This window comes from Stegostoma tigrinum, chromosome 17 (genome assembly GCF_030684315.1).
Source record: "Stegostoma tigrinum isolate sSteTig4 chromosome 17, sSteTig4.hap1, whole genome shotgun sequence".
Taxonomy (NCBI): domain Eukaryota; kingdom Metazoa; phylum Chordata; class Chondrichthyes; order Orectolobiformes; family Stegostomatidae; genus Stegostoma; species Stegostoma tigrinum.
In genome coordinates this window covers 21,296,764-21,320,298 of record NC_081370.1, presented here as the reverse complement: position 1 = coordinate 21,320,298, position 23,535 = coordinate 21,296,764, and the positions used below count along the sequence as shown (strand labels likewise).

Genomic DNA, 23,535 nt, shown 5'->3' with positions numbered 1-23,535 from the left:
TGTTAGTTCTCACTTCTTCAATATCTAAACTATTTGTCCACAACTTCATATGACACCATCCTAATGGGTGGTGCTTAGGTCTCTCCTCAGTATTGACCCTTTCACAGTCATTTACAACAGGAAGTTGCTATGGTAGGATGTTTAAAGGATGATTCAGTGTCCACAAACGAAGAACTTAGATGAGAAGGCCTGAGGGAACAGAAAGTCATCAAGTGAAGGCAAGCTGCAGGCAAATGGGTTAGCTGTGATCCTGTTCATCTCATTGTACCTGAGTAAGCATTAGCCACTGGAAGCTGAGGAGTAAAGCTCAAGAGATTGCAGAGAATTAAACTAAACTGTGTTTTGTCAGCAATGGCTGATCAAATTGGAACAGGAAGTGGTTTTCCTCTGAGAGGCATGCACAGACCACTTGACAGTTTAGTGATAAACCCTCCTTCAGTATCTCATTGAACTGTAAAAGGAGTTTTTCCTGTGGAACGTCCAGGGAGAATGTCTTATCTGATCCAAAAATCCTGGATGGTGTTGGCAGCTGTAGTCAGTGTCCAAGGAATAATGGGCCATATTGGGGAATGTACGAAAGAATGCAAAGAGAGTGTAGGAGAATATAAAGGGCCTTTTTAGTGAGTTCTGAGGAAGGGTCACTGGACCCAAAACATAACTGTCTCTTCCTTTCCAGATGCTGCCAGACCTGCAGAGCTTTTCCAGCAAATTTTGTTTTGTTTCCTATATAGTGGAGTGGGCATAGATTTGATAGATGATGTTCAGTAGAGTCTAATATGAATGTTATCATTTAGTAAATAGGAAATGTTTCCACAATGCTAACATACTTAGCAGAATCCCTTGCTGCCTTCATTCTGTTGAGAATGTTCCTATTACTACCACAGGTACCTTTTGCTCAATCATAAAACAGACTTCCCAGTCAGCCCCGTTTGATGATTATAATGTATGATGTGTCATTTCTACGTACTTTAATATCATTTATTTTAGATTTTAGATTTGAAATTTATATTTTGAACAAGTGGCATGTGGGTTTTTGCCTCTGTCTATGGGGGAGATGTTCAATGAGTAATTTTTCAGTATGTTTGGAACTGTCTTTTATTTAAAAAAATCAGCTTTCCTGCTCCTCTGATGCTGCTTGGCCTGCTGTGTTCATCCAGCTCCACGCCTTGTTATCCTAGAGAAAGAAGTTAGTTTTGACCAGCTAAGAAATAGGTTTAATTGTTTTAGAAATACAAAGGAAGAGTCTTTGATTGGAGACCTGGAGGGATTATTCAAAGTTGAGAATATCTAAGCCCAGTTGTGATTAACCAAGGAAGCGGCTACCAAATTGTCAATATTGGGCACTGGAAGAAACAGCTAAGTTTAATTTAGCAATGTGATTGAGAAGCAAGCACTGTCTAGTGCTTGCTATGGTAATGTGATAGTATTTCGATGGATGGGATTGTATTTTTACGGAGATAAAGGGAACTGCAGATGCTGGAGAACCTGAGATAACAAAGTGTGGAGCTCGATAAACACAGCAGGCCAAGCAGCATCTTAGGAGCCATGACCTATCCCCTCCCCACCTCCCCATCTACACTCTCCTCTCCACCTATCTTCTCCTCTATCCACCTTCGGTCCGTCTCCCCCTCTCTCCTTATTTATTTCAGAATCCTCTCCCCATCCCCCTTTTCTGATGAAGCGTTTAGGCCCGAAACGTCAGCTTTTGTGCTCCTAAGATGCTGCTTGGCCTGCTGTGTTCATCCAGCTCCACACTTTGTATTTTTAGTGTGTTTTGAAACATTTCAAATTGTGTTATACATAAATAGCTCATTTATTCTATTTTATCTTTATTTTGTTTGTGTAATAAACTTCTGTTTCATTGCTAAAACCAAATCTGCAGCATTTATTTCTGTGAACCCAACTCAATAAATTTTAAAAAGGCATGATCTACCAAGCCAGATTTCAGTCTGCGATCTAACTTGTTCAGTAATAATATCAGCAGGGATCATAACAAATTGGGAAAATCATGATGCAGACCTCGTGAGTCTTCTTTCTGTCAGGGTGATGCCATGTGGCCTATCTAGCTGTTTTGCTTAATTAATGGCATATTTATTTGTATATGACGGACAGGTGGTTCTAGATACATGGCCATCTCATATTTCACAATGGGTGTTCGTTAAACTGAGGCAGTGTACTATATGTCACTTATGAAATAAAGCAATGTCACAATTTCTCAGGCACTTCCACAGTGATAGTCTCTCAGTCAGCACTTACATCTTACTCTGAACTCATTTTGACTTTTCCTCTTTTACAATATATCAGAAGATCATCCGAATAAGCAGTTTGTAAATTTGTTTTATGTCTGGATATGATTAATTTCCTATCTGCAAAACAGGGGCAAAAAAAAAGATACCTGTGATCAACATTCCTTCCCAACAATATGAGTGAGCGGTCATGCGGCAGTCCAATGCTTAGTCCACAGGGGACCAACAGGGGGCTGCCAAGAAGTGACCCCTTTAAGATGTGGGGTCGTGCGGACATCTCAAAGAGACTGGAAGTACAAATAACGTGCAGTGAGGAAAAGTGAAAGTGACCATTGTGTTTGATGCTGATATCACTCTTCCTAAGCACTCCTTGTAGTTAGTTTCTTATCACCCTGTTTGGAGGTGCCATTACGTACCTCTGGATGGGGCAGGAGTTGCACCCAGGCTTCCTGGCATTGTGGGATTGATAATACCACTGTGCCATAAGAGGCTTTTGCATTTCTTGTTACTTAGGGTTTGTGTGAGGGAATATGAATGTCACTGGCAAAGCCAGAATTTGTTGCCCATCCTTGACTGAAATTGGAAACTGAAGGAAATATACAGTAGTGAAAAGGGTGAACAAATTATCTTGCGGCATTTTTTTTTTCGACATGGCCTGAACACATGAGTGGTGTCTACCTACATCTCTCAACCCCCAGCAGACAGACATACCCATGAATGGGCTCCAGCTGTATTCTGGAAGCGAGAAGAAGTTAGATGTCAATTGTTGCATGGATTTGTCTTTTTTCCAACCGTCAGAGAAGAAATCCTTCAGAATGTTGTTTGGGGTGAGAGGGCAGGGTGCAGGGGCAGGTGCTGAGAGGGGGAGTCAATGGTGGGATTGTGATGGGATCCATGTGGAGAGAATGAAAATCGGTAATTCTGTTCCAAAGCCCACACTGAAAACATATCTAATGCAATACTGAGCCATAAAAATCAGAAAGATCTTAGGTTACATTCAAATCCATGAAGAGCAAAGAACAAGGAGTGGACCATTCAGCTCCATCAGCCTGCTCTCCCATTTGATAAGATCATAGCAGATCTTAATGTAATCCACATTACTGCCTATCCCTGATGACCTTTCACCCCCTTGCTTATCAAAAATGTATCCACCTCTGCCTTAAATGTAATCACAGGCTCTGCTTCCTCTATCTTTTCGGAGAGTTCCAAAGGCTCTCAACCATCTCTCTCACTGATTTGTGCAGCAAACCAACCATTAGCATGATGTTGGTGAAGTACATTTGTCCTCAGTGCCACTCTAGCTGAATGGAGTTGGTGGGTTGTTAAGTAATGCAGGACGGGGATGGGGAGGTACGGAATGTCCTCTCCAGCTCCAGCTTCTAAATACAATTCCCATGTTGTTCAAAGTGCGCTTATGTAGGGAATGGATGAAAGTAAGATTGGGTTTCGATCATGACTAGTTGCAAACCAACCACTTTCAGAAGAGGGATAAGTCATGTAAAAGATAGTTGAGTGGATGGGTGGTGGTGAAAACTTGTGATATCGAACGTAACTATTCACGTTTTTGTCTTTAGGCAGCTTTTGCGAGACAATTATAATTCAATAACCAAGAAGGACTTTGTGAAGTATGATGTCCCAGATGGCAAAGAAGACTTTCCTCACAAGTTACATTCTGTTGGCAGTGGATTCATGCGGAAAAAGCCACTGAATTTTCCCTACCTCAAAGATGTAAGAAAATGATTAAGAGTAGTAAAGTTATTAGCTATGGAGCCTGTTTTTGCAATGGATTAGGCTCTGCCCTTTTATTCAGGAAGCCTAAGTTCAAATGCTGTTAAATTCACAGATAGAAGTCTTAATATAAAACTCACTAACAAGAAACAAATAATCCCAATCCAGTATGAAGTTTTTGATAATTCGGGATTGTTTACCAAAGTGAAAATGATTATGTGGGGAGTAAACACAAGTACCATTGTGGCATAAGAAAGTTTTACTCTGCCTTTAGTACATTAAACCTGACCTGGAGTTGGTTGGTATCAAAATTAAATCCATTTATATGGATTCAGTTAAATTATTCAGAGTAGGTTTGAAAGGAAGCAACAATGTCAGTGTAAATTACATAAATGTAGAACTAAGATAGATGTTCTCAACTGTTTCTTTTTGCAGAGACACTTTGCAGAGTTTGTGATATAGTCATTTACAGTTAGTGAGGATGCATTTCAAGAATCAAAGAAATTATCACAAGACCATACAAATTAGAAACAGGAGTAAGCCATTTGAGCCTGCTTTGTTATTCAATAAGATCATGGCTGATCCATTTTGTGGCCTTAGCTCCATTTTCCTGTTTGACGTACAACCCTTAACTCCCTTATGGACAAAATCTGTTGAACTAGACCTTGAATGTATTCAATGATGCGGCACCACTTAATGTCTGTGGCAAAGATGTCGAGAGTGTAACAAGTCTTGAGAGAGGCAATTTTTGTCCCAAATGCAGAGACCACTTATATTTAAATTATGACCCCTAGTACTAGATTCCTGATTCCAACAAGGAAACATGCCTTCTCAGAATCAATCCCATCAAGGCCTCTCAGAATCTTATATACTTTCATAAGTTCACCTCTTATTCTTCTTAATGCCACTAAGTACAGGCTCAACCTTTTCAACCTTTTCTCATTCATCTTCTTTGCGAACCTTCTCTGATCTGCTTTTAATGCAGATATAGCCCCCTAAATTTGAATGTGCACTACTTGCAATTCATGTGCACAGATAGCCAGGCCCCTCTACACTGCAGCATTCTGTAGTCTTTCGCCATTTAGCAAGTATCTAGCTTTCTTTATTCCTCGTACAAAATTGGTCAACCTCCCATTTTCCCACATCATACTCCACCTGTTATGTTTTTGCTGACTCCCTGCACCTATCTATATCTCTTATAAACTGTTTGTACCTCCCTCACAATTTGCTTTCCTGTAACTTTTGGTGTTATCAACAAGTTGGCTTCAACATGGATAGTGTACTCATCCGTGCCAATGTGAATTGTAAATAGTTGACTAGTTAAAATTCACCTAACTTGAAAATTACCATTTTATCCTGACTATCTGCCTCCTGTTATTTAGCCAATCCTCTCTTAATATTACCACTGGCATCATGAGTTCCCATCGTACATTGTAACCTTTAGCATGGCACCTTATCAAAGTATTTTTGGAAATTCAAATACACACATCCAAAGATTCTGATATATCTACTCTGCTTGTTACATTCTTGAAGACCTCTAAACTTGAGCTCTCTGGTTGAAGGCAGGGTGGATCCAGAGTGGCACAATTCCACCATAGATACAATCAGGAGGCAGGTCCTGAATCTCTCCTAGCCAGAACGGAGAGTGAAGCCCATGATGTTGTCATTGATCTAATCCACATTAGCTGTATAACCAGCACACTAAAGAGGTTGCGTTGCTTTGGCAGTATGCACTTTTACATGCATGTTGTGGTCTGGAGGTATGGATAGCAATGATCGAGATTCCAACTTCTGTCCATCACATTACTGAGCAGGAATCACTTCAGTGTATAGCCTGCCATTGACTTTATTGGAAGAATTTACTGTTGACCTGTGGTACCTGTTTGCCAGCATTCTGTATACAAATTCCTTGAACATCAATCGTGGAATGGGACTTGATACAGAATTTCTGATTCAATCCAAACATTACACTACAATATCTGTGAAGAACACTAAATGGGGTTATTAACAGAAAGAAAGTAAATGTTTGAATGCTTATTCTAAATGATGCCTTCCAATAGAGTTCACTACTTGTTTAATGTTTTTGTGGTTGTCTGGAGAAGAAAGCTTATGATTTCAGACACCTCCTCCAATGCATTCCCTTCTATTCCATGTCAGTTTATTCTCCAATCATATATTCGGTTTTCAGATGTCATAAGTTGGAAGATGGACATAACAACAGGTTTGTGCTAAGCTGAAATCATTTTTTATGTAATAATTATATGTAATAACTAATTGTCATACAGCTAGCTTAACTTGCAAAGATATGAGTGGATCAACAATTTCAGTTGGAAATTGTAACTTATACCGAAACACTTGGAGGGTATCTATGTATGGTCAGTGTGATGATTGTAACAAGGTCAGCTTAGAGGACCTAAAAAAATGAGTTCCCTAATTAGGGCTGTTAATCTGATCTAATCATGGAGGCCTGGCTGACAGATTAAAAACAGGAGTGTTAGAGGTTCTGTTCACTCTGAGAGGTGACGCTGAGGAAACAGGACCAGTGTCAAGTCCTATGCATGTGTAAATGGGATACCAGCCACTGTGGAGTTAATTCAGTCAGTACTGCGGCACCAGTAAAATTTTATGAGTGTTTAGCACAAATCAGCCATTTAGCAGCAACTTAGCAGTGCTTTGTGGCATGCATTTCTTTTAAAAGCTACAGGACGATGGTCCCAACCTGGCAGCTTCTGCCATTTTATGAATTTTGCCAGACCTTTTGAGTGTTGCACACAGTGTGATGCTGGCTGCCTTGCAGGAGAGTGCTCCTGGTATCCTCCAGGAAGGGTTCCTTCACATGGTGAACAGCACAATGTTCTTGCAGCCATCTCATGGAGAGCATATTCAATGAACAACCTATCAAATGTGTGGACACAACACACTTAAATCATCTGTCTGTAGTTTTTCTGTTTTCTAACACCATATTCGTTTCGGTTCCCATTGGTTTTGACAGTCATTCTTTCACCTCAGAAAGTTTTTGGAAAGGCAGAAAGATAATTTTTGCTTTTGTACACCCTTTGTAATGGGTGAACCATTTTTGTCTCCATAATGTATGTACTAATAACCTGTCATAACACATCTCCTTTGCATCTTACAAAGAGACTTGGTAGAGCTGTTGACATACAGTTTCTCACCATACCCACTTCCAAGTACAAGGTTTCAGAAATACTGGAGGAACATGGAGTTAGACTGACCTCTAAAACTTAGTAATTGTTGGACGTATCTTGTGTATGTGAAACTTAATTTGTTACCTTCTACCATCTGCAATTGTAATGCAAAACTGATCTCTGAGTTTCAATACCACCATATAAGGAACATTAACATTAGCACAGAAAATCATACTGAAGACTATAAATGTTAATACATTTCTGGCTAGACACATTGAAGGGAAGTAAACATATCCACAGCGATTAAAAGATTTGCTCAGATTTTTCTGCTGGAAGCGAGTCTCAAGAAAGCTCGTGGCTGGTTTTCTTATATTATTAAGCCTTTCATTTCCTGCTTTCTAAAGAGTTCTGCCTTTGTGATTGATAAAAACAATGGGGCATTCAGCAGAGATCATCAGCGTAAAGACACCCACAGGCTCCAAATCCTTTAAGTTTGCTGTACTTTACTCAATTAATCTCTATAAGTAGGATTTATTAACTTCATAAGGAAAAATAATAGTCAAGAAAACTCAAATTATTCTATTTAATCTCATTAACATCCATTTTGGAAAAACTGACTAAAATTCTTTGATTTAAGTTCAGCCTTTCTCGTATTCACAGCAAAAATATGGATCATATAACTGTAATCAACAGACAGAAGAAAAGAATGGCATAGCCATGGGAATATAAGTCATCTAAGGTTCATTTTTCATGGTCCTTGCTGGAAAGTGGGAACACAATTGAAAATTGTTTAAATTTTATCTGCACTTCCATTCTCTCATTGATGAAACAATCTTGGAATGATAGAAAAGTATAATTAAGACACTTTATGATGTATATGTCTTGAATACCATTTTAATCCAGTTGATCCTTGACATTGTACTTCAGTTGAGATATCCTAGGGTTAGTGAGAGTCATATTGTATCAGTGATGAGATATCTTCATTACAAGGATAGGCTGCAGAAATGGGAATGCTTATGCCGGAGAGAAAAAAAAAATCCATGGTATAATCTTACTGAAGTATTTTGCATTTCATCACACATGTTCACAAGCCATAAAATAAGGCCTAGAATGCAGCAGCAGGGATGTACTGCTGAGGCTGTAAAAGACCCTGGTCAGACTGAATTTGGAATATAGTGAACAGCTTTGGGCCCCATGTCTAAGGAAGGATATGTTGGCCTTGAAGGAGGTGCAGAGAAAGTTTACAAGAATGATCTTGGTGTTCTGTACTTGATGAGGTCAGAAGGATAAGGGATTATCTCTTTGAAACTTCTAGAATATCGTGAGGCCTAGATAGAGCGGACATGGAGAAGATGTTTCTACTTATAGGTGAGACTAGGACCTGAGGACACAACCTTAGAGTGAAGGGATGACTCTTTAGAATTAAGATGAGGAGGAATTTCTTCAGTCAGAGGGTGGTGAATGTGTGGAACCAGTACTGCAGAAGGCTGGGGAGGCCAAGTCATTGAGTATTTAAGGGAGAGCTAGATAGGCCCTTGATTTGGGGGCAGCATGGTGGCTCAGTGGTTAGCACTGCAGTTTCACAGCACCAGGGACCCAGGTTCGATTCCAGCCTTGGGCAACTGTCTGTGCGGAGTTTGCACATTCTCCCCGTGTCTGCGTGCGTTTCCTCCAGGTGCTCCGGTTTCCTCCCACAGTCTAAAGATGTGCAGGCTAGGTGGTTTGGCCCTGCTAAATTGCCTGTAGTGTTCAGAGGTGTGTGGGTTGTAGGGGAATGCATCTGGGTGGGATCCTCCAAGGGGCGGTGTGGACTTGTTGGGCCGAAGGGCCTGTTTCCACACTGTAGGGAATCTAATCTAATCTAATTTGTAAGGGGATTGAGGGTTATCGGGGAGAAGGCAGGAGAAGAGGATGAATAGGAGAAACATACCAACCGTGATCGAATGGCGGAGCAGACTCAATGGACTGAATGGTCTAATTCTGCTCTGAAATTTTATAATCTGGAGAAATATGGGCTGAAGCTGTGAAGAAGATAGGGAACAAAATGTCAGGTAAGAATTTAACTGTGTTAAAGGAAGGATTCTGCTCAGCCTCTGCAGTTTCAGGAAGGAATATTTAGATGAAAATAAAGGATTTTGGAGATTGAAAAGCTGAAATAATGCATAGGACTTTGACAATTTGGAGCTGGCAGCTATGGAAATGATCAGGAGTTATGGCTACTTCAGTGAAGAGAGATAGAGGTAACTAGTCAGGTCCATGACCTTGCCACAAGTTAACTTTCTCCACAAAATAAAAGAACTGCCTGACCTGCTAAACATTTCCAACATTTCTTTTTGTTCTTATTTCAGAGTTTCATCGTCTGCAGTTTTTTTTTGCCTTTGGGAGTGGCTGGTTAGACCAGAAGACCTTTTCTGACCCTACACATTCCTGTGATTTTATATTCCTGATAAAATAATGCAGAGCTAACACATACAAGATTTGATGCATGCATATTCAGTCAAAGCATTGCATTATGGGGTTTGGCAGTATGACTTTTCACAAATTTAAACCAGCTAAGGAGAAATTTTACAACAAAAAATTATTCATAATGGTCTTCATCTCATGGGCTAATCTGGATAGTTGACTAATTAATAAGCTATTGTGAATAAATTAACTCAAATATTTAACTAATTTTCATCATGCAGATGAAAGAAGTCCACATTGACACAAGGGACCATGGACCATTCTCTATCACAGGAATTGAACCTAAACACATACCCTTCCTTTATCAAATTCAACCACGGGACTCAGTGATGCAAGAAAATGGAGGTTATGTAAGTACAATAAGTCATTGGTGGATGACTGGTGCTATTTATTGAAATCACATGATTTCTTTACTGACTATTTTCAAAATAACTCTCAGTCTGGGTGCACTAACATTTGTTGTTCAATCATGCAACTTTTTAAAATTATGAATGGTGAAACCTGAAGTAGTCATGTTATGTAGACATGCATCATTTTTTTACCCATATCTCTAGGGTAGCTGTTGTGTTTTTCCCTCTTCATCCTATCACTTAAAATCTGTGGGAATAGTTCATTTAGTAGTTTCACTTCTAGCACTTGTACATCGATGTCCCTCAATTCCTGGGAGCAGGCTGGACTGTGGGCCACTACCTGGGTAGTATGTAGGGCATTATTCACTGATATTAATAAAGATTGTCATGCAGACCATGTAGATAGCAGCCCAGATTACTGCCTACCTTTCAGGAAAACAATTCCCTCTACTATTCATTTTTAACCTTGCTGCATCGGCATTCCAAAAATCAAGCATGGATTGTAAGATATTATCTTTTAATATTGTCATGAATTTCGTTGACACACAATGCAACAACTTTTAGCAGAAGGGAAGTCGCAGCTTTTCTTAGAATATTTTCAAGGAAGTACAATTCATGACAAAGAATTAACCAGGTTCGTTGGTAGAAAACGCCATGGAGTCAGTCAGCATAGCAGCAGGCCATTCGACATTCCATGCCTATGCCAACCAACAAATACCAAACTAGAACCATAGATTCATAGAGGTATACACAGCACCAAAACAGACAAGTACAGTCCAATTTGCCAGCATTTGACCCATATCCCTCTAAACCTTTCCTATTCATATTCCCATCCAGATGCTTTTTAATTGTTGTCATTGTACCAGCCTCCACCACTTCCTCTGGCAGCTCACAGGCCTCTGAAAAACAACCCATCACCACAACTCTCTGTCTTCTACCTTCAAGCCAGTTCAATATCCAAATAGCTAGTTCTATCTCCATTCCATGTGATCTAACCTTACTAACCAGTCTACCATGAGGAATCTTGTCAAAAGCCTTACTGAAGTCCATACAGGTCATGTCCGCTGCTCTGCCCTCATCAATCCTCTTTGTAATTCACACACCACACTCAGCATGAAAAAGGTGTCCCTTAGGTCCTTCTAATCTCCTCTCATCTTAAACCTATGCTCTCTAGTTTTGGATCCCCAGGCCCAGTGAAAAAGACCTTTTCTATTTATCCTACCCATGCCCCTCATGATGTTACAAACCTTTGTGAAGTTATCCCTCAGCCTCCAACACTCCAGGGGAAATAACCTCAGCCTATTCAGATTCTCCCTATAGCTCAAACCCTCCAACACTAGCAACATCCTTGCAAAAATTTTCTGGACCCCTTCAAGTTTCACAACATCCTTCCTATAGCAGGGAGACCAGAATTACACACAGTATTCCAAATGTGGCTTGACCAATTTACTGCACAGCTGCAACATGACCTGCCAACTCCTATACTCAATGCACTGACCAAACAAGACAAACATGCCAAACGCCTCCTACACTAGCCTCTTTCACTGTGACTCCACTTTCAAGGAACTACGAACTTGTGCTCCAATGCCTCTTTGATCAGCAACACTCCCCAGGATCTTGCTGTTAAGTGTACAAGTCCTGCCCTGATTTGCCTTTCCAAAATGCAGCACTTCACATTGATCTAAATTGAACTCCTTCTATTTCTCCTCGGTACATTGGTCCATCTGATCAAGATTCCTCTGAATTCTGAGGTAACCTTCTTCGCTGTCCACTACACCTGTCATCTGCAAACTTACTAACCACACCTTCTACGTTTACATCCAAATTATTCGTATAAATGATGAAAAGCAGTGAACCCAACACTGATCCTTGTGGCACTGCACTAATTCCATTTACCTACACTTGGCCCATAGCCTACTACGCCTTGGCATTTTAACTATGTACTCATCCAGATGTTTCTTAAATGTTTCGAGAATAACTGCCTTCACCACCCGTTCAGGAAGCTTGTTCCATTTATCTACTAACTTCTGGGTAATTTTTTTTCAGATTTCCTCTAAACCACTTACTCCTCACCTTAAACCTGTGTCCTCTGACTCAAACATGCCTGTCATGGGGAAGAGATTCTCATGATCTACTCTGGTTATGCTGCTCATAATTTTGTATATCTCAGTCAGATCCCCCTCAGTCTTCTCTGCTCCAAGGAACATAAAGCTAGCACATCCAGTCTGTCCTCATAACTGAGACTTTTCATCCCAGGTAATATCCTATTGAATCTCATCATTATGATAGCACGATAATCAGAACACAGTACATAGTATTCTATCCGTGGCCTAGCCAATGTTTTATATCCTGTCCACACATCGCATGTGGTTGTCCTGAAAATCCTCAGGCTTTAAATGGTATTCTTTTGAATCTGCTGTTGAATCATCATCCATGACATGGGTTGATTTAAGTACCAAAGAATGTCTCATTAATTTTCAGGCGTTGCTTTGCTATCTCTTCATTGTTTCTTATCATTTACTTAGATTACATAGATTACAAAAGTTCTCTTCATTTTTGCTCAGACATCTGGTTTATTTCCAAACATTCTGGTGAATAAGCAAAACTATTTTGTATCTTGATTTATGTCAAGCTAACAGCTCTATGTTCTTTAATCAAGAAACCAAAAGTTTCAATTTTTTCTCCTTTTAAAGAAGTTACTGAAAATCAACAAGAACATTTCTGATATCTTCTGCTCAACCAGATTCCGTAATCTGTGCAAGAGCAGAGGGCTGGACTTCGGATAAACTTCAGCTGACATTGACACCCATGAAATTCTTTACCAATTCCTAATTATTTCTTTCTTCCCAGAAAGCAGTGATTCATGCAGTATGCCACATAATAACAGTCCAGCTCCATAGGTAGCATCAGCGCTCCAGTACTGTATCTCAATGGTTCCATATGCTGTGCAAACCTGGACAGTGTACACTGGGAATCTGTTCAGTGATGGAAGTATCCTAGCTAAGATTTGTTTTGTCTTCATCCTTCACCCCATGTTTGAGCTGTTTCCAGAAAAGGTCATTGTTTACTGATGAAAAGAGAAATGCCTTTATTTTCCACTTCCTATTTCAGAAACACAGACTAATTGTACCACACAGAGATAGAAGAAATTGCTGATGCTGGAGTCAGAGGTAACACTGTGTGGAGCTGGAGCAGCACAGCAGGCTAGGCAGCATAAGAGGAAAGTTGACATTTTGGGTCAGGACCCTTCTTCAGAAATGGGGAAAGGGGAAGGAAACTGGAAATAAATAGAAAGAGGAGGGGTGAGGCTGGGGAAAGTAGGTGGGATGGTAATAGGTGAGTGCAGGTAAGGAGTGGCGGCGATTGTTCAGTAAGGTGAGAGGAGCAGATAGGTGGGAGAGAAGATGGACAGGTTGTGTCAGGTCAAGGAGGCAGGGATATGAGGGAGGATTGGACATGGGATGAGGCTGGGGGTGGGAAGATTTTAAAACTGTTGCATTCCATGTTTAGGCCATTGGGCTGTAGGCTCCCGAGGCAGAATATGAAGTGTTGCCCCTCTAGTCTACAGATGGTGTCATGCCCTGTCTGAGATCAACTTAAACAGCTTAAACTGAAGTTGGAATCATTTTTGAACTTTTTTTTGATGTCACCTTACTACTTTGATCGGTGAACTGGAGCTCCAATAAACTTATGTTCTTTGGTATTTTTGTTTAATTGTCAAGTATTGAGAGTACTTTTTTGGTTTGATTTATTTTAGTCACATGTACCTAAGTACAGTCAAAAGCTTTGTTTTGTGAGCTGTACAGGTAGATCATAGCAAACAAGGACATACAGATCATAGGTTGATTAGACAGAGGAAAGCATACAAGGCTGCAGCTACACACAAAGTATTGTGGTGTGTGGCATAATACCTTCCTCTTTTATTTCCTGCTGTGTGATAATGCATCTCACACTTAAATATAGAACAGAAATAGACTGGTGTAATTTTTGTTTGTATTGTTCTTCATTCTTTTTAAACAGTTGATCTATACTTATGTTGTTGTTTTCTAATGCAAACAAATTAGATATATTAGGCTTAGAATTTTGTGCCTAACATGTCTGGAAATAAATCAAAGTTGGTAATGTGTAAAAAAAAGAAAACCCAATGAATTGTATAATGTCTGATGGAAAACGAGAGCTGCTTCTCTTGCTTGATCTGGCTTAAATGTGACACCAGCCTCACTGTAGTATGGTTGATCCAAGACCTCTGAAGTTGCCCTGCAAGCCACTCAGTTCAAGGAAATATCCCACTAACAACAGTTTAAAGAGATGTGCGATGAATTGTTGTAGAGATATCCCAATCCAAAGAATGTGGCATGATAATAATAGCAGAAAAGCTAAAAGTATGTCCTGTACATCACATGACTATGTTTGGACTAGGCCCACAAATAGACAGGCTCGTTGGATAAACACAACCTGGAGGGCTAAGGATCTTAGATAACAAGGTGTAGAGCTGGATGAACACAGCAGGCCAAGCAGTATCAGAAGACCAGGAAAGCTGATGTTTCGGGTATAGACCCTTCTTCAGCTATTTCAAATGATCGTCCATCCTTCAGCTTTGTTTTCTTATATTCTCCAGCTGGGGTGTGGTTTTGTGGTTGCTGCAGCCTAGGTCCTGGTTTAGGATTATTGGCAGACTGCTTTACTATATCTGATCCAACAGTAATACTCGTGTTGCCATCACTCCTGGTGAAGATGACATCTAACCCATTAGCCCCAGCTGAAATCTGCAAACAGCATTGGTTATGGATTGCACTGTCATACCTTATTGATGTAGCAAGCCAGAAGTCAGGAACCAGTATTCCCAGTCTGCACAAAATTTGAAGACTTTATCAAAGTAAACCAATTCCCATGTTTTTCTGACTTTAAGACCAAAGTTGACACAAAGCACCAATTAGGTACTTCACGAGAACAACCATTTATTGCAATATAAACGACATATTTGACATATATGTCTACTAATTAAAAGTCTAACTCACTTATATACTCACCCTGTACATACACTTACAGACATTGATATATAGAAAAATGACTGGTGTTATGTGCAGTTGGAAGACTGGGAAGGTTGTTCAGTGTTTCCAATCTGCAAGGATCATTGAGATAATTCTTTTGCTAATCAGAATGCTGTTTCTCAATGTTCTGTCTCTATGTACTTCCATTTGTTTGTAGGACGCACATGGCAACTTTTTTGCACTTACAAGCCTTTGACTTATCAACTAAAAGTCACCTCATACAACAACTGTTGAAGATAAATAAATTATCTTCACACTTGGAAGATGCTTTTGACTGCAGAGAAAAGAGACAGCCCCTACTTTTGTGGAGCTCCAAGAACTTTTGCCAAACATTTACACCCACAAGCTGTTACCTGGAAGCCAATACCTTGATGTTGCAGGCAGAGGACTTTTTGCATCTGTAAATGGTCACTAGTCCACAAACCATGCAGCTACTTGTTGCCAGCCAAAGCTTCATTTGTACATATCTCCCCGGTCCATTTTATCTGACAGCTAGACTTCCATTCCTGGTTGAACAAGTAGCTGTGTGAACAGTACATACAATGAGAGTCAGGTTACTTGCTTCTAAAAATTGCAGCAAAGCTTGAACACTCCTTGGATTTTGAAACAGGCTATTTCTCATTTTAGTCCACAATCCAAAATATAGAAAAATGAAGAAAATGTGGTTATTACTCATCCTCCATTTGTTCATTAAGATGTTGAAGGATCCTTGGTTCTTGAAATCTAATGACATTTGCCTCTTTCTGTCCTAGGGACCAAGCTACATGTCCACAGAATACAGTGCTAAATACAAACTCAAACCATTGGATTTGCCAGGTATATAACCATAACATACTGAAATATCCATGTCACTTCTTAAAGCCTAGAGTTGCACTATATGCCTTTGCAATAGCTGCAGAAACAAATGGTGTGACTACAAAACATGAGTGACAGTGGGCCATTGTCAGCCTATGTATGAAGTCTGCCTTTGTGTTTTTGGGTGTCGTTCCTGAGTGGAAGCAAGCAGGTAAGGATTTTCAGGGGGTGGGTATAAATAATAGATTCATGAGGGCACCAGAGATATCTGTAGGAGGAAATACTTTATTGCCTGACCATAGATAGATAAGAATGGAAACCGGCTAGTGTAGCCTCACCCAGCTGAATTGCAGTAGAGTATGTTGGTGGGGTGTAATATAATTGAAGATTTCAAAGACAGAAGACAGGTCAAGAAGAAAGAATAAGGAAAATTTACCTTTATCATTGTCGCATAGAATGCCCTTTGCAATTTTGCTACAACTCTTTCGGGTAGGAACCTGGCTGAATTCTGGGAAAGATGGGCATAGATTTTGTAGGCAACAATATATTCAATAACTTTGTTGAGGAAAGCGAATTTGGAAAAAGAGTGGTAGTTTACAATGGCAATGGAATCAAGTTTTGGCTACAGAAAAATAACAAAATGAACTCTTCACATAATGCTTGCTGCCCATTGTGATTACCTAAAAATAGGACCAGAAATGAGAATGATTGTGTGATCATTATTAGCATGTGGGATTTTGTTCTTTAATAAATGTAATCAAATAACTGAATGAAAACAGCATGTTTAAATTTACACACAGTATTACTACATTTTGTGATCAAAGTAATCATTCCCACAAAGTATGCCAGAAGTTTTGCAAACAAAGCAAAAAGCTATTATGGACTTCAGCAATTTGAAAGAAAACAATTATGAGTTCTCTGGGCCACTTTAAAAAAATGTGCAAATACTGTGCTTAAGATAAATTACCAACTTCACTGCAACAGGGCGTCACTGGAGAGGCAATATGTCAATTCAATATTAAAGTTTTCAGAGATGAATATTCATGGAAAGTCAATGTAAAATATATTTATATTCTGACAGCTTTTATCTAAGTATGAAATTATGTTTGACCACTCTATTTATATGAAATTGGAGCTGAATAAATGCATGATTTAGTTCTCTTTTGCAAATTCAGGTTGAATAAATTTTCTTCTGATTCCTCTGTGGAAAAGTGGGTTAAGACAATAAATGTTTAAGTGGTTTCACTGAAGGTTGTCCCAGGTTATCCCTGATCCTGACCAAATTTGTTGACTTTTGCAGATAAGTAGATGGATAGATGGACAGATTGACAGACATGCAGACAGACAGACAGATAGATTTATTGACAATGCCAGAGCCAGACACCCCCTCACTTCAGTATTGACTAGTTGGTTGCTTCTCTTACTTGATGACCTCCAGTACCTGCCCTTTCTTAATGTGCTAGCCAAGCCAGTGAGAGCATGCAATGAAGAGGCTGGAGGAGATTATGAAGCTCAACATCTAAAGCTGTTCAGTTAATGATGGATTGTCATGGACAGATTGAACATGTCACTACTTTTCCTCACTGGCTCAAACATTGTTTGCCACAATGTAATTCCAGTCAGGAAGGCCTTTGTACCTAACTTCATGAATCTATTTTGAAAGCTCTCCTATTTCAGCATTGAATTATTTCCTCAAATAATCTGAAGTTTTGTGTAAACTGCATTTCTTGTAAATCTATTTCATGCCCTGATTACTCTCTGTTGCATAAAATGCTCCTAACAACGTTAAAGGTTTCTTTCACTGGTTTGAACTCTTACCTCACTCTCTTGTGCTCATTACTTTGAGTATTCTGGATATGTTTTATTTTCTCTCAATTATCTTTATAATTTTCTTAATTTAAAAGCTGCAAGAGATGGACCACTTTTCAGACATCCTAAGGAAGTGGAGGCCTTGTCAGCTGGAGAGCTAGTGAGAGACCAACATTTACTCTATAAGGCAAGGGTGGCAATACCAAATGCCAGTTAGTCATTGGTAAGATCACTGGCAGAGGCCCTTTAGCTATAACTAAGGCCCTGGGAATTGAAGCCCTACCCAAAAGGATATCTATTTAAACTGAAGCTGGCCTCTCACACTTGGTAGGCACACAGAGAAAGCCATGATTCTTGCCATGAGGCAATGTAGCATTACTGAGAACTGAGGTACCTGATTTGTATGCTGCGGAGGTGGGGTTGGGAGGGGGCGTGCTAATCGGAAGGTTGGATCTAGGGTTCAGAGACATGGTGTGAGAGGGTTAGGGGAGGTGGATGCCAAGGCAAAGTGGCTGTCAGCATACAGCTGCATTATGTCCTGTCCCTCAGTCAAGCATTGATTTCTTTTTATTGAGGGAACCCCTCTCCCACTTTTCCATCCATAGCTGACAAGCTACCCACAGAATTTGACCTATTGTGTCCACTGCTTAGTAAAAGGCCAACATGAGTCTGGGATTTTGTTCCCAGTGACAACAGACTGATTCTGAATTGACCACTTTAGGCGCCTCAATCAGCAGTGGAGTGGAAAGGTTGACCGTGGGCCTTCACCCTCAGAACTTAATTTTAATTGGGGGACAGGAATGTGGCTGGGCATGGCTATACCACCATCCTGTCTAATTAAATTGCTTCTCCACCTCCAGCATCCCCACCTCTGAGAGCGTAAAATTCCACCAATTGTAACAACAAACTGTGGGCCTAGAATCAGTTATGTTGGGGATCAAATTTACCAGGTTCCTACTGTGTGTCACTCAGACTGGAAATCCTATTTTCTATTGAATTCTCAAGGGAAACATATTTCTGTGGTTATCTTCTTTACAATTTAAAACACTGCAGTTCAAGTCAATAAGTGCAAGAACAATAATGATGAATCATTAATTGTTTCATAAAGGAATTGTAGGCATTCCTGATGATACATAGCAAGGTTGACGGAATGAATTTCATCATCTATTCTTAGTGATCTGATCATCTATGTGGAATGAAGCAGCATTATATTTCACACATTTACATTCTTTTTGTACTGACATGTTTTTACTCATTATTTTATGTATCAACAGTTTTCTCCCAACACAAAACAGTGGGGACAAAGGAGAACACTGGGTTCACGGAAGGTTCTCCTCTGAAACCCATCACTTACCATCACCCATTAGCATTCCAAGGTGACTTGCCGGTGAGTTATACATTGAAATGATTCACAATGCTTTAGAAAATGCAACAGGTGCAGAGCTTCCCAGTGTTTGTTTAAATCTCTTCTGAAGGCAAAGCATACAGAGTGCCCCAGGGGCTCCAATGTAAAAGTGTACTGCAGTTGACACGAGGTTTTCAGTGAGATGTTTGGCAGATTGTGAGTGAAATGTTCGGCTGAACATTTAATAACATCCAGTGGTGCAATTACGGATTCTGTCCTTCAGTTGCAACTCGTGAGGTCACTTTGAATTTCCTGCTTGCTATCACTCACTCTGTGAGACTATTTCAATGCTGTCTGTCAATTCCAATGTTTCCCCATGACTGGAGTCTGTGAGAAAGCAATGGAGACAAGTTGTTGTGACATTTATGGTGATTAAGAACTCTTTCAATTTAGGACCTTGTTTCGCTTGATGCTCATTTACCTGAACATGCCTCTGTGAAGGGTTTGGATTTTGTTTTAAACTTTTCTGATATTATACAAACTGAAATGACTGCTGTTGAAACTTTGTGCTCCGTTGTGTATATTTAGTGATGGACACAGTTTGCTGTTCTCAACCGCATTTATATTTCAGGCATGAATAATTCCTGAAATTTTCAGGCTGGGATTTTCTAATGATGACTGCATTAGACATTGATGGTGCTAAGCATGAGAGAACTTTGAGATGATGAGAGTATCAGAGAAGAAGCGTACTGCATAATGTTTAAGTGTGGAGTTTTACTAATAATAGTAGTAGTGAAATCAAGTGACACTTGCCTGATACAATATGTCGCACCTATAACTTTTAGATAAGCATTCATCCCAATTATTCCATAAATTGAATTCTTAATCAATGTAATTCTTTCATGGGGAATGTAAGGAGATAGGGTGAAATCAAGCAAAGCTGTCTTTTCACTGCTAGCACATGAAAAATGGCTATAGACTCAGGACCAACAAGAACCAAAAACCTCTAAAGAACATTCAGGTGCCCTCAGGATGTGAACAATGCTGCAGAGGGGTGACCCCTTTTATTCTCCCTTTGAGAGAGGAAGAGAGACATGATTATTAGTGTTGTGGAAAATAATGTAATGGCCTGCCAAAGATGAGTAAGTGTTTCGAGGTTGGGTCATCAACATTTGACACAAATTAGTAATGTCATTCAGAACGATTGATAGAGAAATGAGGGGAAAATAAATCATATCAGTTTGATAAGAGATAATGTAGCAGGCACATTTTGGTGCAGGTGAAAATATGCTTTAGTTTTATTCTAATTTGTTCTGTAGAGGGGGTAGTGCTTTAAATAAACAGTTTCAGAAAACCCTTTCCCTTGGTTTAAAAAGGTGGATAAAGTACAGAACTGAGATAATTGCAAACAATAAGACTTGGTTGAGACTGAACAGTATTTGAGGAGGTAATAAGGAGGATTGATGAGTATTGTGTAATTGATGTAGTCCATCTGGATTATGGCAAAGCTTTTGATTTGGTCCCACAAAGTACTGGAGATGGATCTCAAAAGGAAAAGCTCCACGGGATCCAAGGAAAACTGGCAGGTTTGATCCAAAATTGGCTCAGTTTAGATTTTTGTACCTGCTGTTGCCAGTAGAGTTTCGCATGGCATAATAGTAGGTCACTTACATTTTGCAGTAAATATCAATTTTAGTTTTATTTATTTGTACATGGGATGTGGGCATCATTGGCTAGGCCAGAATTTATTGCCCATTTTGTAATTGCCTTTGATGAAGGGGTGGTGAGCCACTTTGTTGAACCACTGAAGTACTTGGGATTTGGATTACCCAGAGTGTTGTATTCTAAGACTGTTTACTTGGACATGAATCTAATGGGTACGATTAAGCAATTGGCAAACACCACAACAAATTGGTCATGTGGTTGAAAATGGAAACAATAGATTGTGGGCTAGATATCAGTGAACTCTACCAACTGGACAGAGCAGCAGCAAATGGAGTCTAATCTGGAGATGATGACTGTGGGGGAACGCTAGCAAGACCTGATACACAATAAATGGTAAGACACTGAGAAGTGTAGAGATTCAGAGGGATCCTGCGGTGTTCAAGATGGACAGGTGGGTCAGATGGTCAAGAAGATATAAAAAACACAGTAAATATCGGAGAAACACAATAGATCTGGCAACATCTATTGAGAGAGAAATAACATTAAAGTTTTGAGTCTTCTTCCAAAGAAGTGACATTGGACTTGAGATGTTAACTTTGTTTCTCTCTCCACAGATGCTGCTGAGTTTCCTCAGCGCGTTCTGTTTTTTATTACAGATCTCCTACCTCCATAGTGCTTTGCTTTTATTTGAGGTTTATGAAACAATTTCTTTTATTAGCCAAGACAGAGAATGTGGGCAGGAATGTTATGCTTGAATAAAAGCAAAGTACTTCAGATACTGGAAATCTGAAACATACACAGAGGATGTTGGAGAAACTCAGCAAGTCTGACAGCATCCAGAGAGAGAGAAACAGAGTTAATATTTTGAGCCTGGTATAACTATTCTTCAGAACTGATAAGTGTTCAAAAATGGTCATCTTTATACTTTTGTTAAAGATGGGGAGAAGCAAGGAGTCAGATGGTGTGTATTCCCAGTGCAAAAGACAAAGGGGTTGTTAAATGGGATGAAAGAGAAATAATAATGTAAAATGAATGTAAATTGTAATGCTGAAGTGTGAAAATGTGTCTCTTGGCTGAGAGCAAAGTAAACAAGATATAAACAAGCCAAAACTACTGGGAGAAGAATATAAGAAGAAATGGAGGCCTGATGTCGTGAGGTCTGGCTCTGAATGGGAGGATTCGGTATTGTGTTCTAGAGGCTGTAAAATGCCAAAGCGGAAAATGACATGTTCCCCAAACTTTTGCTGTGCTTCATTGGAACATTACAGCAGGCCCATGGTAAGAGTGGAGCAAGGTTGGAGTATTGAGTGCAGTTCTGATCACTCCATGACACAAAAGGGGAAATGATTTCATTCAAAGGGGCTCAAACAAAATTATTGAGGATGTTGCCTAGAGTAGATAACTGGATTAATGAGGAAATATTGGATTGGCTAACTTTAGTCTTTGGAAGAGAAGAGATTTAATAGAGACAACACTGAAGGGTGTAAAACTATAAATTATCCAAGATAGGATGGAAAGAAAGGCTGATTTCATGTTGATTGAAGGTTTGTAGGTAAGGGATATAGATGTAGTTTAAGAGGTAGTAGAATTAGAAGAGGTTAGAGCGGAATATTTTACAGTAGACTGTGGTGGAGATCTGGAATTTACAGTCTGAAAGGATGGTAGGGGCAGAAACTCCTAAAACATTTAAAGAAATGCTTGGATTGGCACTTAAAAATGCCTACAAGGCCATAGACGATGAGCAGGCAAGTAGATTTAGCTCCTACTTAATGAACACAGCCATAATGGGCAGAATGGCCTTGTTTCATGCTGTAAATTTCCATGATTCTATGAGCAGCATGTTGCTTATTTTTAAAAACAAAATGACATGGATGATATGAAAACTCAGGCACATTGCTGTGGCGACCCACAACAACACGCATCAGCTCAGTTGTCACTATATCCTACAGAACCACATTGACCACATAAAAGGTGAGATTTTCCTCTTCTCTCACAACTTTGCACTTGGCAGGGCTCTCAGGATGCAAATAGGCAGGATTAATTTTCAAAAGAGTTCCTATTTCTTTGTTCTGTCATCAGGAGCTTTGGATAACAAGGATTTGAAAAGAAACCATAGCACCATATTTTACACATACTCTTGGATTTGATCTTCCAGTGACCACCCAGAAAATGAAGTGAGAAACCTAAAATATCCAGTCCCAGTTCGTGCCGATAGTTTTGATAGATCTGCATTAACTTTCAATTACAGGAAACCTGTGAATTTGAGGGCTACATTGAAATGGCTAGAACCTTTTAAAACAAACGTACGCCAACACCAAATGGCCAAGCATGTAGCTGTAAACTCAAGGTTCTTGCGATGTATTGGTAATGTCCCTAGCTCTGGGCCAGAAGGTCTGGGTTCAAGTCCCACCCTTCCTGAGGCATAAAGGGCCAAACAGTTTGATTAAAATAACAATAGCTGTAAATTTGAAATTTTAGACATATCGACTAGTTACAGCCTCCTCATCACTCACCCAGGTTACCTATGAATGAAGTGCAGGTATAACCTTGTAGGCATCACATCTCTTGTTTTCTATTAGAGATAATGGGAACTGCAGATGCTGGAGATTCCAAGATAATAAAATGTGAGGCTGGATGAACACAGCAGGCCAAGCAGCATCTCAGGAGCACAAAAGCTGACGTTTCGGGCCTAGACCCTTCATCAGAGAGGGGGATGGGGGGAGGGAACTGGAATAAATAGGGAGAGAGGGGGAGGCGGACCGAAGATGGAGAGCAAAGAAGATAGGTGGAGAGGGTGTAGGTGGGGAGGTAGGGAGGGGATAGGTCAGTCCAGGGAAGACGGACAGGTCAAGGAGGTGGGATGAGGTTAGTAGGTAGCTGGGGGTGCGGCTGGGGGTGGGAGGAAGGGATGGGTGAGAGGAAGAACCGGTTAGGGAG

The 23,535-nt window shown here is 39.9% G+C and overlaps 1 protein-coding gene across 1 annotated transcript in view; it reads left to right on the top strand.

The window, feature by feature from the left end:
- LOC125459490 (protein phosphatase 1 regulatory subunit 32-like) overlaps window positions 1-23,535 on the top strand; it is a 91,158-nt gene that overhangs the window by 23,646 nt on the left and 43,977 nt on the right. The window contains exons 4-7 of the mRNA XM_059651866.1: window positions 3,821-3,974; window positions 9,805-9,933; window positions 15,737-15,800; window positions 18,863-18,975. Coding sequence (XP_059507849.1) covers window positions 3,936-3,974; window positions 9,805-9,933; window positions 15,737-15,800; window positions 18,863-18,975 — 345 coding nt within the window. The 5' untranslated portion in view covers window positions 3,821-3,935. The remainder of the gene's footprint in view (window positions 1-3,820; window positions 3,975-9,804; window positions 9,934-15,736; window positions 15,801-18,862; window positions 18,976-23,535) is intronic.